Below are 19,284 nucleotides of genomic sequence, written 5' to 3' on the forward strand. Positions count from 1 at the left end.
CCCCAAGTTGTTCAAAATTTAGCCTTCCTATCCTATTATATTTTTCCCTATCTAAGAATGAGAGAGAAAATAGATTACTAATATTAAAGAAAGAGAACACCCACCGACCCAGATATTTAAAGCAAAAGGTTTACAAGGTGCAAGTCCAAATGTCTCCAATCCTTGGGCATTTCTCAAAGCTCACAACTTGGATATATCTGTAGTTGCTCCTTAGAACCATGAATTCAGTATCAATGGCAGGGAAATCCATTAAACCTCCAGTTCTATAAGATACCCCTCTTTTATTGAAGCATCATTCATGTTCAATCTCAATACGGGGGAGTAATACCCATCAATAGCAAGCCATATCCTTGTCCTCTTTTGACACCACAATCAGGGTCCAACATGACTCACCCCATGAAAACGCAGTGTGGTGCTTGCTTGCTCTCTTTAAGAGAACAAGAGAAGGTTGGGGTCTCCATCAAAAGAGTGGGGGCCTCTGTTAGAGATGAGAGAGGGAGATCAATGGGGAAAGACACGCAACTTTTTTTTATGGAGAAATAGAATCCCACAAAATTCAACTACGAGTTGAATTCTTGGGCATACAAACTTTTAGAAGATACGATTTATGGGTTATTTCGATATTAGAAGATACGATTTGAGAAATAGAATCCCGCAAAATTTATGGCTTTTTTCGATATTAGAAGATACGATTTGAGAAATAGAATCCCGCAAAATTTATTGGTTATTTCGATATTAGAAGATAAGATTTGATCCAATCAAACTGGGCATACAAACTTTTATAATTCCAATTATAAAAGGTTATATATTATCCATAAATATTAAGATATTAGGATGCTATCAAACATACCCTAAATGTAGTAATCTTTTGCGACTTCTTAATACAACTGATCACCTCCTTTATTTTGCTAATGTACTCTAGCATTAGATAGTGCGCAGCAATAGGGGGTCCAAACTAAATGCGGTCTCTTTTCCATCAAGAGTTCCCCACCTTTATATAGATTTTGTGATTATCTGTGACTAACTACACCGCTTTATCATCCCCAATATCTTCTACAACCTCATTGAGCTCCTTGAACAATAATGTGCTTGTTTGCCTCTTATGGGAAGATCTATACTAGAGTAGAAAAAAATTCCCTTGGGGGCAATAGATCAAAAAATTTACTATATGCCTCCCTCGTTCATCCATATAGGCATCTGACATAAGTGTGACCTCAGTATTATCCCATGACCTTTTTAATTCTTCGATGTATGATTGTATTAGGGTAACCTCATGATTAAGGAGCTTCCCTGTAAGCTCCTTCGCAATAGGAGGCTTGGCTCTTGGCTCAACGTCAGCTATAATAGTCATCATGGGTCGATAATGGGGGACTTAGCAGCTAGAAATGGGATGGCGGTATGATGAAAGCATCTCGCAATTGCTTTCTTATAACTTCTGCATTTTTTCCCCCATAACAGATTAAGTTTCTTCTAATGATATTGAAGCACATAGAGGCCAAGTCTAGAGGTCTCGCGTTGAGGTGGGGATCATGGTGGTTATAGGATCAAGAGCCAGGGTATCGGTAGGTAGAAGATGGTCGGCCAGTGGCAATAGACTGAGACGAGAGATCATCTCAGCACTAGAGGCTAAGGAGGTACAATAGATTCCGGAGTGTGAGTATCAGATGTTCCTGTCCGTCTAGCAAACATCTCGTTGATGTGCATCTGCCAATCATGATAGGCTGCTAAACTAGCATACCTGACCTACACCATCTGAGACTCAAAACTCCTCCTCCACATAGGGAGTGTTGATAAAATCTCCCCTACATCCTCAGTGACAATGATCATTTCTTTGTTCCTTCCTCCCTTTCGCAATCTCTATTTCCTTTCAAATCTCCTGCTTACAGTCAAGCACTTGTTACATGGCTTTATATCACCTCGAATTTTAGCAAGGTGATCTTTCAAGCAAGTAATGCCACCTGTCATCTCCCTTCCACATAAATTACACCGGACCCACCCCTTCCCCTTATCGTTGAGCTTCTCCCCATACTATGAAAATCGATCCTCCCTCATCATCTCTTATGCCTACTAAAGGCGGAAAATTATTTCAAGTAAAACATATAATGAAACATGCATTAATTATTTCCAAAACAAGGTCTACAATACGTAGAGTTAGAAATTTAGGTTTATATTACGCAGGAATTCATATCTCCTTTCTAATATATTATACATAGTAATCTTACTTGAAAATTACTTTGAAATTTTGTTTCCTTTCCATATAGGTCTATACAACTTGGAAATTAATATATATATTACCGATCTAGTAAATATTTACACCTATTGCTTCTAGAAATTGTTTACAGATTTTCAAAATCAAAATTTTCATTTACCCCATTTGTTCGCAATTTCTTGCCAAAAGTAGTCCATGAGATTTTTATGATTTTCAAAGTCCGTAAACTTTTTTTTCCATTTTGGCTTTTGAGAATCTAAAAATGGTCCTTAACAAAGTTTTTTAATTTGTAATTTTCGAATCTTGCAAATTACACATTTGATTAATAATAAAATAATTCTTATGGGAATTTTATTTCCTATGACCATTTTTGTACTTTCAAAATCCAAAAAATAAAAAATTTCATATTTTGACAATAGAAAAATGCTTGGGTAAAAGATTAGAAAATTTCGGAAGGCACCCCTCTTTTTCTCATTGGTGCACATTTGAGCATAAAAAACGAGAATAAGTAGAGGGCTTTTAAAGTTGATTTCAATAGCTTCAAAACAAATCAAGAATCACGAAAAATGGTTGAGCAATGAGAGAAAAACAACAGATTTTGCGGATTTTGCACAGTTCATCAATATACCTCTGTGATGCACTCCATCAGTGGATATTTGAACCTAAAAAACACGAATTGGTAATTACTTCAAAAAAAAACGTGAATCAGTAGAGGGCATTTGAAGTCGATTGCATTCGCTTCAAAACAAACCAAAAATCAGGGAAAATGATTGAGTAATATGAAAGAAACAAACATTTTACACAGTTCGCTGATATACCTCTATGAAGCACTCAATCAATGGATATTTGAGCCAAAAAAAAAGAGAATCATTAAAGGGTTCTTGAATTTGATTGCATTAGCTTAAAAAATAACTAACTATGATGTGAATTTGTGGAGACATCAGAGAAAAAAAAAGCTTGGTGGAAATTTTGTCCATCATTCAAGACACCTAAAATGGATGATTTTTAAATTTTTTATGATCAAAACATGATCGATTTGGGTTTCTTTAAATGCAAATTGAATCATATCAATTATGCTACTGTTAAAATCCAGCAGCTTTCGTTATTAAGCCTCCAATGGAATGAAAATTCCTGTTGTCAAAATCCTGCAATTTTAGTGATAAGATTCACCTGATTCTATCACGCAAAATGCCATACTAGGGCGAGTAGCAGCGATTTAGGCCGAGTCTATCAGTACTCGCCCGTGTAATGTTCACTTTACATTCGTAAGGTAGGATGAACCATGGACTTTGGGGTACTCAGCCTCACCAATAGGGCGAGGCCGATTAACTCAGCCGAGGCTGAGTCGATTCGGCCAAGTGCAAGAACGTTGGTGAAAGATGACTCAAAAAATGTTACTATCTGGGGCAAATGGACATACAACCCCATGGAGACTTGCCATCTTTATGAACATATCTTCACACTTCGCAGGGGGGCACGAGTCATCTTCAACCACATCCCCAGGGAGGCCAATGCTTAGGCTGGTCACCTCGCAAAACAAGGGGCAACCTTATACCATCAGAAGCAGTCACATGATGATCTTTTCCTCTTCTTTCAATGCTTTCTCTATCTCCTCTCCCTTCCTGCCTTCTCTAACTTCGTCTTTTTCCTCTCTTAGCACCTATGTCCCACTACTCTGCCTTTTTAACAGCCTACCTCTCATGGATAGGAAATATTTTCCTTTTTATTATTTCATTTTCTTTTTTTCCAAACCCCGTCTCTTGTGCATAACCCAAGGGTTTCCTTTTTTGTACTATAATTGCACATAAAATACAAAGTCAATGTCCATCCAAAACAAAGTAAAAAGAAAGAAAGCAAGAAAGAAAAACAGTATTTGTTGCAGCAACAAAATTGGTGGTTCCCCTCGATTTTGTTACATCATGCTGATAATGCACTTCAGTCATTCTTAAGAAAGAGGGATCAAGATCAGTTTCTAAATGCAACAGGCAAAAAGAATCAAGAAATATTAAAATTTCTTGAGACTTAAGGTCCAGTGTTAACAGCATAACTGGGCATACAAATATGTAATAACCTCAAGCCAATGAAAGGAGGGTGACAGGAAGCTTACATCAACATGAAATACGACAATTTCTCCAGTACGAATGGGATCTTTACTCATGTGCAAGAACAATATATCACCCTAAAAATAAAGGAAAAGTTAGTGAAACAAAATCCATGCCAACCAATAACAAATGATATATCATCAATGCCATCCTGAAACAAATCAAATCCCCTTCACGCATCATTGAATAAAACTAATAAAAGACACTTGTCCAAAAGCAATATGAGATACTATTCAAAACACAAAGAAATAATGAGTCAGAGACGCCATCCATAATTACAATAACATACACGATAACTGAAGATTCTTGAAATTTAGTCCCCGTGTAGACTAACTCAGTGGCCAAACTAGATCAAAATAGACTAGAATTGGATAGTGTCAACCGTTCTAATGCCATGATAACCATGACATGTCACGTGGTTTATTACAAAAATATGATAGCCATTCCAACACCAGTATTGAGACAGAAGATCCATGAACGTACTTGTACTTTGGACCAACATTCTTCGAACTCGCCCAAGTCAGGCTCGAATCGGGACCCTGGTGAGTCCCGAGCTGGAAAATACAACCTCGCTAAAGTCTGACCTTATTTTGACAGACTCAACCAAGTCTTGTAATGTTTTCACAAACTCTTGCTCGCACTTGAACAAGTCGAACCGGGTGACTGAGCCAAAGGACCCCAGCGAGTTCCAACCCAAATCCATCTTCTAAAACACTAGTAAGTAACCTGCAACTAACTACTAAAACTTTCTATCATATATCCCCAAGTTATGCTGACCATTAGAAAAGGAATTTGAGAGTCTAGCATAATTCCACATCAAATTTCTGACATAAACCAAGATTCCATGTCCGCAGCTGATTTAATTTAGAGTACTCAACAAATCATACATGCAATAATGTTTGCAGGGAGTTTTGTGAAAAAAGATACGACCCCATTTACTCTTCTTGAGGTGACTTAATTATTTTGCCCCAAACTTCAGAACTGCAATTATACCAACTCTCTCTCCTTTGGGGTAATATAGTAACATGCCAAAACAACATCTTAGATCCTAAGGTTCTAATAAAACCTTAGAAGTAGCCAAATAGAAAACCATACCACAATTCTAGCCCATAATGAAGGAACCTAGAAAAATATACTCAAACCCAATACAATGGCTAGTGATGTTGAGCTCAAGAACTATACTGAATGCTTTTACAGGAAAACAAATGATAAGTACTAGGACCTTCAAAGCTAAGCTTCAAACTCTCCAAAGCTTCCCATACTGAAATCTACCAAACCCAGCTTGCCTAGAATCAAAGAGTGCAGCAACATCCTAGCTCCAAAGCCAACGATTTTTGTCTAACTAGGACTAGAAAGCACGCCTACTCATCAACAAAGACCTCAGAGGAGAACAAATTAGCAAAAGCTAAAGTGGAGATGGCCAGATTGCAGTCCAATAGGATTTATCTTGCTGCAGCTATTTTCTTTTATTGATACATTACTTTCCTAGTATATACCTATGAACATTTAGGATCTAGTAGATTCGCCCTTGTACACCCTCCTCTTTAATGTTACTTTTCTTTTGGCATGCAATAAGCTTTATCTTGGAGCAAATATTAAATTTCAACCAAGTATATAATCTTTTTCTAATTTTCATGAGCTTTGCTAAAAAAAAGTAGAATAATACAAAGAACAAATTGCCCCCCACAGTTTTCCTGAAATTTCAAGTCTAATCCCAAAAGAAACTCTAGTTATTTCTCTCCTTTCTCTTTATTATCTAAAAAGCAAAAATAACAGAGAGACTGTTCAGCACATGGAACTGTGCGCTCACATGGCCACACATGTCCCCATGTGGCTTCACCGCTGCAACATGATATTCTTCAAAATACACAGTCCGTCAGTCCAGTTTATTACCTTCAAAAGGTTCAGGAATCTTCCAGAAGTCGCTACACAATACCTGGGAATCATTTGGGCAAGGCATGGGCCTTTGCTTAGATAAGCTCGAGTCACTTCTAGTCATGTGGGGCCTGTAGTTCTCAAGGCTAGCAGGTCATGATGTTTTGGCAAACGCTTAAATGGTAGGTCCGATTAAAGTGAAATTTGGATCATTGAAAGCTCTTTTGACTCCCTACAACATGGGAAAGGTTTTGGATAATGATAGGCTAGATTTCATAAGAAAAAACTCGAATGAACTTAGGCTATTACTATGAACTATGCTAGTAATGAAGTGGTCCAGCGGTTTGTGGGTAAGCTTCTATGGCTACATGAGAACTCTATGTGGTCCATGATGAAAATTTTCTTTGAATAAATCAGGAATACCAACCGAACTGTTTGAACTCGAGTTCTGCTATGCCAGTTTTGCCCAACAAATTAGGCTAAGAATGCCTCTAAAGGCCCAATCCTTGGCCTTGAAGTTTCACGACGTCAGCCTGCATCAGATTCTTGATGTGAAAGGCAAATTGCGGACTATGGAGCAAGAAATTTAGGTAACAAATATGGAATGCGGGACTTGTCCTTCAAATCGACATGATGATTCATTGGCATCAAAAATCTAAAATGAGTATAGAACATACCAGAATTCTAGTGGATTTCTGACACAATACTATTTACCCAAAAAAAAAATTGACACATTACCCTAGAAGATCCAAGTCAAAGATGCTAAGCAGGAGTAGATGACGAGACTTACTCATGGGTGATTACAAGAGAAAGGAGGGCTCGTCTAATGTTGGAGCTTACTGTCATCGCACCATACATTTGAAACTAAGACTCTCACAATGGACAGCAACCCAGGTACATGATGCTTAATACAAGTCTAAGTGCTATGAGGTAACAAAACGACAAGTAGCTGATTCAATGTAGATGGAAAACAACATCTGATGTACCAATGCGGCTAAAAGAACAGCTTTGGTGATTTCACATTTCTTTCTGAATCATTCCATTTCGATATGACTCTCATTTTAAATTATCCATGCATCATGAGTCTGGAGACTGGCATACGAGCAAATATCGGGCTGCACGCACTTACGTTAATAAATTGCACTATGAACCTTCAAGGAACCTGTATGATTCAATTCAATTTAACTAACGGCGATGACCCATGATGGAAGAAGTGCAAATATAAACAGCTACAACTTGTGCATAATTTTAGTGAAAGGATTCGTTGACTGGAACCCACATCAACTCAATACACACCCTGTCCTTTTGTCTAAACATGAACTAAAGGCCTAGAGTTAATACCACCAAATGAAATCCCCGACTGGATAACTTGACAAGAGAAGAATCTCAAGCCCTCCTGATTTGGAGTCATAGCTAAGCTAGGTGCATCTCCTGACCACACATAAATTATTAAGATTCTATCAACATCATCTACAGGTCCTTGAAAACATCTGGATGGTCAATTCTATTGTCATCATTAAAGGAACTAATCTCAAAGGAGACAAGCTCGATGAAGACCAGTGAACAAAGATAAGGTCCCTAAGGAGATGCCATCTCACTGAAGTTTTTACTTAGTTCCATTATCCATTGATACTTATTTTCAAATCAAATTGTCAACTAGTGAAACCAGTCCTTTCGATTTCTCATGAACACAGGGAAGTTAACTAAGCAAATGAGGTTCCTCAACAATAACAGAAATTTTATTAAAAAGAAAAGAACAAGTACAATTATATCACAAGGTTAGCTACGAGATGAAAAGAAGCGTCTCAATGACCAGTCACACTATCGACACACCAAGGCTGACAATGTCTTTCGCAAGAGCATCCTCGTTCACATTTTAGCATCTCTGTATACATGACGAAAAAGATGCAACAAGATGGGCAAAGGGTGACATCTCGAGAAAATGATTGGCGTGCCAATATGGCCTGTGGATTGACTGAGTCATTGCTTGGAGACATTCCCTAAGTTTTAACTTTTTAAAGTCCGAATATAATTGCATTATGTAGAATTTGATTTACTATAATTTCAATCTCCAAGGAAAGGTTGCAACCATTCTACTTAGTTACCAAATATCAAAAGCGAAAGAGGAGGGAAGAAAAGGAAAAAAAGACACAAGTGCTTGCGCTTTCCCATGTATTGCAAATGTTAAAATCAGTTCAACTAATTTCTCAAAACCACCGCATAAAGAAAATCAGAGACATAGGGGGCAAACAACCGCTAGATTTTTTGGCAGCTATCAAATTCAAACGAAATGAAAACTGGACTCACCCTCTTAAAACCAGGTTCCATGCTACCAGAAAGCACAACTACAACAGGTGATTCACTTCCAGTAACACACATCAATCCCTTCCATATTATGAGGGCTGATGTCACAATCAATCCTGAACCATATCATGACTACAAAAATATTAATAGCAATTAGGAAAATAATCCAACTTGAATTGATAAACATGATGAACAGAAAAAATATACAAATATCTCTAAAAACATACACCATATGGGTACTAATAGAACACGATCTATCCTTTTCAAATGAACAAATAACAGAAAAAAGAGAATATATTGTCTTTCCAGTCAAAGTAAGAGCCAGAGCCTTAAATATAAACTGTTGCTGAGTACAAGGTTCCAATTTCAGCTCAATAAGGGCCAGAGCTAGCTATTAGAGAGTACTAGGGAAGGAAGATCCATAATACAGAAGTCCTGTAGGATTGCTAGAGACAACAATGACAAAGATGATGGCTTCCCACAGCATTTCAGGATTGACACAAGTCACTATCTTAGGTTGTGGACAATAAGGGCAACACCATCAAAATAAAACGATGGCTTAGGAGGGAACGCTCAGTTTCAATAGAAACTAAGAAGCCCGTTCTGTGAGATCCTTTGTATAAGTCAAGGGTTTAGAAGTGTAGAGTAGGAAACACATCTAAATGAATATTAACAGTTTTTTGGTTCAGTACGTAGGAACCTAGATGCCAAGAAGGATGTTTCAAACCATTGTTACAATGACTCCTATCGAAAGCGGTGCTCCAGCTCCAAGAACACAGTTCTGCAGTTAAAGAGCCAGAACTCGTTCCCAACATATTCCCATTTTATTGGGAATGTGTTCCTTGTTCTCTTGGGAACTCTTTGTACCAGTGTTGTCCAGAAATCTTGGCGGCCACCAAGGCACTGTGCGGCCAGGACCCCCCAGGCCGCCTAGGGCCCAGAACATTGGATACACTTCAACTTTTGAATACACAACACAAGCACAATTTATTAAAAATTGAACAATTGCAAGCGCGAACACAAACCAATGCACAATATCAGGCATATAGCCATACAAACTCTTAAAAGCATATGGAAGAGCTCTAAGATCATTAATACATAGATCAGCAACCTCTCTCCTAAAGTTAGCATAATTTTTGTGCCTATACTTTCTCTTCACTATTTTGAACTAGTTCTTTTTTTTCTCGATAGTAGGAATTATTGATCTCCATAATAGAATAAAATTACAATTTACTATACATTTTGGTCGTTATATCTATCAAAACCCCAGTACTTATATAAACCCCATCAAGAAGCCTCATATGATCATAGTCATAGATTTGGTCATATCCCTTTACACCATTATATTCACATTAGAAAGAGACTTTCAAATTCTAATTGTGAAATGCAAAACACCAAAAGCTTTCTCCTTTTCCATTCGGTTTACACCCCTCGTTATACTTGGATGAATAAAAAGTGCATACCCTTCAAAGACAAATTCACCCCTTCACATTGTTTTTCATTTCAATCGGTTACTAAGGTAACTAACGCATCATAGGAAGTTATCATATTTCTCCAACAAAAAAAACAAAAACACACACACATCATAGGGCCCCTTTAGCCCTCTCTCATTTGCTTCTCTATGCCTCCCTACTAAGCAGAAGCAACACCATCAAAGTTCAAAGATGTGCAAAGGTGGGTGAGAGGACGTATAAACTCAAGGCCAGAGAGATGTTCAAATAATTAAAAAAACTTAAGTAGCCATGAACTTTGCTAGGCTCACTCACACCCAAGTCCAAAATCATATTGACAACAGATTCAGATAAATCAGCCCTCAATCAGCCAGACTCAAATAAGATTCCGTTGCTATTCTATATTAACTCAGCATTTGCACACAATGCTTACGTAGACCATAATTTCCCAGTTCCATTGATACTCGACAAGAGGACTCAACTCAACTTGCACTATAGTTGTTGGAAACGTCTGTGATTCCGATTCACTTCTGGAATCCAAATTGCGGAATTGCGTGTGCCAGATGATTCCCACTCTCAGAATTGCCATCCGTCTACTGAAAAATTACCGGAGGTGTGATTCCCAATAATCAGAATTGGGATCCAATAAAATAGGAACCGTGATTCCTATATGTAGGAATTGATATTCCATCATGTTGGAATCGAGTTTCCTACCTTTCAAGAATTGCACATTCCCAAACCATTCAATGGCTTCCGGAATCGCAATCCAATGAAATAGGAATCGAGATTCCTACATTACTGAAATCATTGTCCCCATCGATTTGCACACCAATCCCCTCCGGTATATGAGAGAAGTATTTTGCGAGAAAATATTTAAATTTTTACATTTTTTACAAGCTTGAAATTTGAAGTCCATATTTTTAGTACAATTAGGCAACCATATTATGTGAATCGATATCTTTGTCAGCAGTGCCACGCAATGGACTAGGTCTATCGAGAGCCCTTTAACATACTAATGAAAACAAGATCAAGCTCCCTTTATCTCCTTTCTTGGAATATATAAAACCAATAAAATGAAATAGAAATTCTCAATCTTTATTAAATGTAGTTTTTAAAAGTGAGTAAATTGATTTTAACTAAATTTCTCCAATTTAAAGATGAATTTGACCAAAAACACCCATAGGATATCTTAGTGCCATCATTTATTAAACACTATTAAATTTGCAGTAACAAATTTTTTTAATGAGCACCAATAATAAGCATTTGGTTATTGCCAGCATCCCATAGGAACGTCTTACCTTGAGGTGGGGCTACCACCCAAACGTCTTACCTTGAGGTGGGGCTACCACCCAAACGTCTTACCTTGAGGTGGGGCTATCACCCACTACATGCTTTAGAGATTGATAAATTTATTGGGTAACATGGCAAAGTATATTGTACATGGTTTCATCCCAAAAGTTTATTAAGGCTTTTTGGCTCTCACATCAAAGTGTCGGAACCTAAATAATGGGTATTTAACCCTATACAAAAATGTAATATGATACAAATGGGTTCCTGAAACTCCTCTAGTAACATAGAATGGGTCTTGGAGCTCCTCCGGTAACATGCAATTTGTGAACGTATTTCATTCAACATTTGCATTTAAACTTTGAATCTTGATTCCATGTCATTAGAACTTGATTCGATGTTGATAAAAACATCGTTTAGTACATCTACGAACCATGCCTTTTGACAATATGGATCTAGCTTCCAAACAACATGGATTCAAGATTCCTAAAAAATTGGGAATCAATGCCTCGCACACGTTGAATCGCATTGTTGTGCAACTATGAATCGTAAATTCTGTGATATGGAATCTTGATTCCAAACTTCTAGGAATCAAGATTCAAATAATAACCTGGAAGGCGTTTCGAGAAACTTGGAAACGTGATTCCGATCTTCCAGAATCATGTTTCATCTAGGGAACTGCGAAATCACGATTCCGAACCGGAACCGTGACCTCAATACATGCTTCGGGTAATTATAACTTGCAACAATGGGGAGCTAAGTAAACGTTCAACTTTCAGCAAGTAGGGATGCTCAAGGACATATTTAAAGGAAGAAAACATTACAAAGTGACTCAAGGATTAGGGAATAACACCACAAGCACAAGCACAATGTCTAGTGTTTTAACTTTGAACAACATACCAAACAATGAGGAAGAAGGATAGAAAGAAACTATAATAGACCTATTCAGATTTTAAACCAAAATTTTAGCCACTAATTAGTGTTTCAAAAAGTGCTAGGCGGTCGGGGGGGTCCACGCCGCCCAGCGTCTAGGCGCTCCCAGAACCTGAGCAGCTCAATAGAAAAACTTTTTTTTGGATTTCCTCTCTCTAAAATCCAAAATTTTGCACCTTTAGTATTAAAAAAAGTATCCAAAAGTACTCTCAACGAGGGGTCATTTCCGCCCCTGGGCGGGGCACAAGCGGTTTCTAAGGCGCCTAGGCCTGAGTGATGCGCCCAGGCCCCCAGAACCGCCTAAGTGGCCGCCCAGGTTTCGTGATTTCTTTATGATCAAAGGGTTTCTCAAAGTTGACAAAAATTGATCAAAACATCACCCATTGATATTAGATTTAATTTTTGATGTTTTATAAATCTATTGGGGGATTTTTTAGAAGATTTTGAGTCCTTAGAAGCATCTTTGAGAAGTTTGAGGATTGAGCAATCAAACTCAAAGTAAGTGCCCTAAATACCTAATTTTTATTTCTTATGCTTTATATCCTTTTTTTGTTTAAATGGACATCTTTTTTGGATTCGACTGGGCCGCCTAGGTTCTGGGCGCCCGCCTAGGCGCTAGGCGGCTTGGACCCCCCAGGCCGCCTAGGACTTGCCTAGCGCTTTTTGAAACACTGCCCGAGCCACGTAACTCGGGCTAGTCCAAGTGGACTCTGTTGGGGTTTGTAGCCTTTAAAAGGCCTAAGAGAGCTCGTAAATAAAACTATTTATAGTGGTTTGTGCACTTTAGTGGGATGTACTATGATTGACAGACCTGGGGTTGGGCAGTCTATGGCCCAAGTTATGTCTAAAACCCTTACCCTTGGGCATGTGGGACTATTGTTGAGGGTTTATTGTGCGTCATCCCTTGTTGAGGTCAAAGAGATGCCCAGAGACGTTAGTTTATAGGACATGAAAGTTGTATGGTCTCCTATGTGCAGAGGATGAGCCTATGAAAGCAAATGTCAAATCCTCAACAAAACTTCTGCACCATATTTCGAGAAGCAGCCTTATTTAGAGAAGAACGTGTACATGTGCATAAAGAGAGCATCCCCTTGCACTATAGGGAGAACTTGTAATCCACTTACTAGAATTATGGTTCCAATTTTTATTGGCTAACTTTGACGGGTCAATCATGAGCCTCTACACTTGACTGTGAGTCATAAGTCCCGTTGAGTTAGTATGAGAAGACGGTAGTGGATCATGGATCCTGACACAAATGGAGTGCCCTGATATTCACTTGTTATTTGACCTATAAGGTACCTATCCACTTCTAAGTTGTATTTCTGTGTGTTTCGGCTTTTATCGGAACTCCAAAAATACTATTTTCAACTAAAAATGTGTTCCTGTGGATTTTGGGAATTTCTAAAATTTTAAAAATAAATTTTAAATGTGTAAAAACCCTAAAGGGGTATTTATGTAATTTTTTCATAACAGGGGTATTTATGAAATTTTGGAATTTAATTTAAAATTGGTGGGACCCATGTGGGGGCTAAGGACCCAGCCCCCACATGTGAGGGGCCCACATGGGGTGTCATGTGGGGCCCACTGAGGCCACACACCCCATTATGTGGCACACCCCATATTTGGGGTTTTATTTTATACTATGTTTTGTTCTTTTAAATAAAATCCTAGTTGATTTTTTATCTTAAATTCTTTTCTCAATGAAAATTATTTTGGATAACTTTTAGATCTAGAAGTCTTTGACCAATTCAATCATTATTTTTTGAATTTGTAATTAACTCTTTGCGAGAGAATAGATTTTTTAAATCATAATCGATTGTCTAGTTGTTTATAAAAGATTAAGTTTTAACTAGCTAAAGTTCTAGATAGTTTAGAAGTGGATATGGGTCCAATTTTAGGGGATAAGGTTCCCACATATTCACTCTTGATCATGAGGGCTGATCTTGTAGATGAACGACTCAAATTAAATCTTCTCTATCACCTCTTAGATCACGTAATAATCCTAGATAATGTTAAACTCCTGATATGAATGGGACACCTGAACCATAGAGGCTTATTAATATGGGGGGTCTGCCCCTCATTCAATACATCGAACGTCTCTCCCTTCCCTCTCTCCTCTCCATGACCCTCTCCGACTTCTCTCTCATCTCTCTCTCTCTCCCTACTCCTCTCTCTTGAAAAGGGCACGCCACCCTCCCTAAGTGGCTAGGGTGGCACACCCAACATAAAGAGAAAGAAAAAGAGGGGGCACGCCCAGCCCTAGTTTTAGTTTTAGGGGAGGTGCTAACTGTGGCATGCCCCAACGTTAAAAAGAGGGTTCTTAGTGAAACCCAATTGTGACCCTAGCTCTCTTACCCCATAAGTTTCAGAAAGGGAGCTCCGAAGGTTCTTCTCAATTTCGGATTGGTGGAGTCAACAGGTTCTAGGATCAAGTGCGCTATTGGTCAGGTGATCGGGTGTGGGGTGTGGGGTGTGTAAGCCCTAAGGAGGTAACCCTAGGCAAAAGTTAGTAGATCTTCCCATATTTATTTAATTCTTATTTACCATTGTTCTTTTTTGTTTATTACCCAAAGTTATTAAGTTTTATATTAATAAAAAAAAAGAAATTTTTGAATTTACAGCCTGGAATTTTACATTGCCACTTCTTTCAAACTCATCTGAGTAGTGTATGAGCCAACAAAGGGCTAGAAATATAAAAAGTTCAAAAAATTTTAAACATAAAAATAATAGTTAAAAGCGAAGTAGACTACAAATAATATATATGTGTGTGTGTGTGAAATGCTAAGGTTAGCCCAATAGCTCATAGCTACATATGAGCCCAATGGCCCAGATTGAATCTGGGCCAATCTGACAGTCACGACTTCATTTCGTATTTTAATTTTAATTTTTTTTTTTACAAATCCAAATCATATGAAATTTTAGGCATCCATTCTTCTCATCAAGGCGCACCTAATAAAAATATTAAAAAAATAATTTGCAAAAAATAAATTGATCAAAATACCTCTGAAAAGTTTTGAGGATATTTTGGTCAATTTATTTCTTACAAAAAAAAATTTTATATTTGTATTAAATTCTCCAATTTTTTAAGAACACATGCTTAAAATTTCAAGTGATTTGGATTTGTCGAAAAAAATTAAATTTTAAATGCGAAATAAGGTCGTGACCATTAAATCGGCCCATATTCAATCTGGGCAGTTCGGCTCATATGTAGCTATGACTTAGTGGGCTAACCTCATAAGGCTCATATGTAGCTATGACCTAGTCGGCTAACCTCAGCATTTTCCTATATATATATATAAAAGATGGTTTTTGAAATTTTCATTTATAGTTGGAAACACTTAAAAAAAAATTCAAAAAAACAAAAAATTCATAAAAATAGTGCCTATGACAAGAAAATTCACAAATCATCCTCAAAAACATCATAATCATAAAAAAATATTTATAAATGGATTTTACAAAAAAAATATTTTTTTATATTTTTGCATGAATTTTTTTATTTTCCCCAAGTTTTTGCCCAATTACTCGGCTCAGCAAGGGGCCAAGTCCAAGTAACTCGGCACTGTTTTTCAGCTTGTAAAGATCAGAAAGATACAAAAAAAAAATATAACATCTTTTTGTTCTTTGAATTATCATACATACCAAAAGAAAATAAAAATGGAGAAAGAACTAAATGTAATTCCCCCGCAAGGAGCAACAATGACAACAAGACTGGCTATCAACTATCTGCAACTCTCTTAAAGCTTGGAGTAATGCAGCAGCAAATTGATAGTCTTAAACATAAAACAAAATAAACCCAATCAACAGAAGTTACAGAACATAGATAAAAGGGCATGAATTTCGAACTCACAAGAAAAAAATTATATCTAAAGTCGATTCTATTTATGGGGCACATCAAGCGCACATGAAGTTTAGATCACAGAGAAGTTAGAAACTGGCGTCTATTGACCACTACTAATCCCGAAATAAAATCTAGCATCTATAAACCAGTCCACCAAAGAAAAAAGTGAGAAAAGAAGGAAAATCAAAAAATAAGGATAAAACACTCACCAAGATTGATGAACTGTGTGAACAATTGTCTGAGCTGGACCGAACGAACAGAGTCGAGGGTTGAGCCGATCCAACCCATCCTTCTTTCTGTCTCTGCCAAGTTGAAACGCTCACGTTCTGCAGGACCTCGACCTATGTATCTCTTTCAACCGCTGTTTATAGTAACTTACCTTAGATAATCACCCTATGGCTCACCAATACGCCCGGGAAAATGGACACCTTCTATATATCAATAATCACCTAAATGACAAGGCTAATCCGATGAGTCCCCTTTCTAAAATCTATTTTAGAGATAGGATTTTGGATTTTTAATTTTAAAAAAATGAAAATCACGACCCTTCGAAAAAAATTACTTTTAAAAAATAATTATTTTTGACCCATTAATTTAAAGTTTTTGTGCGGTCTGCCATTTTCCGACATCCATTTGGGATATACATCCATCTCTAGAATGCATGTTACATGGGATGCTATTCTAACTTTTCCTTACTTAAAAGAACTTGAAAGTCAACGGTCTAAATAATAGTCACAACCGAAAGTCGAGATGATTTGAGTGTGCCCTAATTTTATACTATAAGGTTGATGCTTTATCTAAAAGTTTTTCGTACACATACAGCAATAGAACACGTGTTTTGTGTTTTAATTTCATGTATCTTTTAGAAAAAATTATAGATATCTTAATTTTAATTTTCTACGGATCTTATCTCCAATATTGAATTATATCCTAAACCCAAACATTATTTTTCTTTATATTAAGACCAAAGCATTTTAAGACCAAAGTGCTTTTTTTCCCTCTATATTTCTCTTTTCAATATATTTTTCTATATTTTTCTCTCAAACTCTCCATCTACTTACCCAAAAAAAATTATCTCACCTTTGCTCTCTCCCTCTCCACCCGTTTTTCTCTCTTTCTTTCTCTCTCTACCCTTTCTCACTCTTTCTCTCTACCCTCCCTCGTTCTTTCTTTCTAACCTCCCTCACCATTTCTCTCTCTATCTCTTTCTCTCTGCCTCCCTCACTTTCTCTCTCTTTATCTTTTTACCCTCTCTCATTTTTTCTCTATACCACTCACATGCTCATAATACGGTCTGACAGAAGGATTGAAATTTTTTTTACAGTCCAATACAAAAATGTGCCAAACTGAACATGTGAATAGTAGAGAGAAAAAATGAGGAAGGGTAGAGAGAGAAAAAGAGAGATAAAGTGTGTGGTTTGTATAGAGTCGAGGCTCTAAACATTCAAAGTAAAACTCACCTTCAAAAAGTGTTGAGAAATGTGGTTTCAATACTGAAAATCTTTGTGATAGTATTACAATACGTTTTCATATTTAATTATAAAGCTTAAAAAATATAGTAGATCAAGCAGATATATGAAAATCTTGAAAATTAACTGTCCAAAAATGTGTTACGAGATGCACAATCTCCAAAACTTGAAATTTATTTTTTCTAAAATCCATACATCTTGATGTCAAGATGATCATTTTGAGGATATTTGGGCATCAAAACAACCTCTTCTAGTGAAATTTTTGAGATGGGCTCTAACTTTATTGTTTAGAGCCATTGCTCTACATAAAATTTTTCCTTATTTAAAAGGTACGGTTTGTATAGAGCCGAGGCTCTAAACAATCAAATTAGAGCCTATCTTCAAATATTGTCAAGAAATGTGGTTTCAATATTAGAAATCTTTGACTAGTCTTAAAATATATTTTTATTTTTAATTATAAAATTTAAAGCTTCAAAAATAATGTAGATCGCGTAAATCTATTAAAACTTGAATAACTTAAAAATTGACGATCTAAAGATGCATTACAAGATACAAGATTTCCAAAACTTGAACTCCATTTTTTTCTCAAATCCATTCATCTTAATGTCAAGATGGTCAATTTGAAGATATTTGAGCACTTTTGATGTAGGCTCTAATTTGATTGTTTAGAGACTAGGCTATATAAATTTTTCCCTTATTTAAATTCGTGTGCTATATCAAAAGTGCAAAATGGTTCCACAAACAATCTTGTGTCGTGTGAAACAATCATGCAAACACTCCTTTTTTTTTTTTTTTTTTTTTTTTTTTTTTGACAAATAACAATCATGCAAACACTCTTTAAGAGCATTCTACATATCTGTGAATGGATTATAATGCAAATTTGAAGTTTATAATATAAATCCACATTATTAATCTCCACTTGACCATCTCGTCTTAAGATCAACATATATACTATACAAAAGCTTTGTTAATAAAAAGATAAAAAATCAACACAAACTCTTTTCTCTCCGACCCTATATCTCTCTCTTTGTTTTATACATCCTTGTTTTGGTTTCTAGTTTCCCTATCACTGAATAATCTTGACTATGTGATCAGCAGCCAATGTAAGTGATTCTACCAGTTTACTTTAGATGTCCGACTTTCCTTTGAATATCTAATAAATATTTGGGTGATCATCATTACGATAAGATTCGACAAAATTTTATATTGACTGCCTATCTAACGCAAACTACCTCATTTACTTGGCCTTGGACAGGTTAAAAAAAAAAATTGAAATCCTCACCCTTATTAGACTATCCTTAATTATTTGTATATCGTTCCTAGAAATATAGTTTATTTTACCTTTTTTTGGATTCAGATGAGTATGTGGTTAATGGATGAATTATGTCTCTTGTAGTGTTTAGAATAGATTGGTGTTTCATTTGTCTTCTTCTCCATGACGAGATTGAGAAGTAGACTTTAGTGTAGAAAAAATATATAAATAGAAGAGAATTTCATGAATTAGATTACAATGGAACTATAAAAGTTTTAAGTTCCATTAAATGACTTTTCTAAATAAATAATTAAATTTTAAAGATAAATCAGGTTGAAGCATTGTGTGAATTCATGAATTGTTGTTTATATAAATCACGAACTCTGTCAAAAACAGGGGCTTTGACCGAGTTTGTGAAAAATACCCACTAAGAAAAAAAACCAAAAAAAATTATCTCAAAATTTTAGGTTGGTTAGTGGAGGGCGAGCGCAGATAGAGAAGGTTTTCCACAATTGACGTCAGTAAAATGCACCTTGGATGTTGCTGCTTCATAGGATGATAGAG

The 19,284-nt window shown here is 36.5% G+C and overlaps 1 protein-coding gene across 4 annotated transcripts in view; it reads right to left on the reverse strand.

The window, feature by feature from the left end:
• Positions 1-16,337, reverse strand: part of LOC18433778 (uncharacterized) — a 47,175-nt gene extending 30,838 nt beyond the window's left edge. For 2 of the 4 annotated variants that reach the window (XM_011624701.3, XM_088874328.1), the window contains exons 1-3: positions 16,209-16,337; positions 8,494-8,606; positions 4,317-4,388 (exon numbers count right to left, since the gene is read on the reverse strand). In XM_011624701.3, coding sequence (XP_011623003.1) covers positions 4,317-4,388; positions 8,494-8,606; positions 16,209-16,287 — 264 coding nt within the window. In that variant the 5' untranslated portion in view covers positions 16,288-16,337. Of the gene's footprint in view, positions 1-4,316; positions 4,389-8,493; positions 8,623-16,208 lie in introns of all 4 variants that reach the window. The other 2 variants (XM_088874326.1, XM_088874327.1) reach the window with 2 other exon arrangements.
• Positions 16,338-19,284: the final 2,947 nt, after the last annotated feature.

Source organism: Amborella trichopoda, chromosome 8, assembly GCF_054954075.1.
Source record: "Amborella trichopoda isolate Santa Cruz 75 chromosome 8, AtrichopodaSantaCruz75HAP2 v2.0, whole genome shotgun sequence".
Lineage (NCBI taxonomy): Eukaryota > Viridiplantae > Streptophyta > Magnoliopsida > Amborellales > Amborellaceae > Amborella > Amborella trichopoda.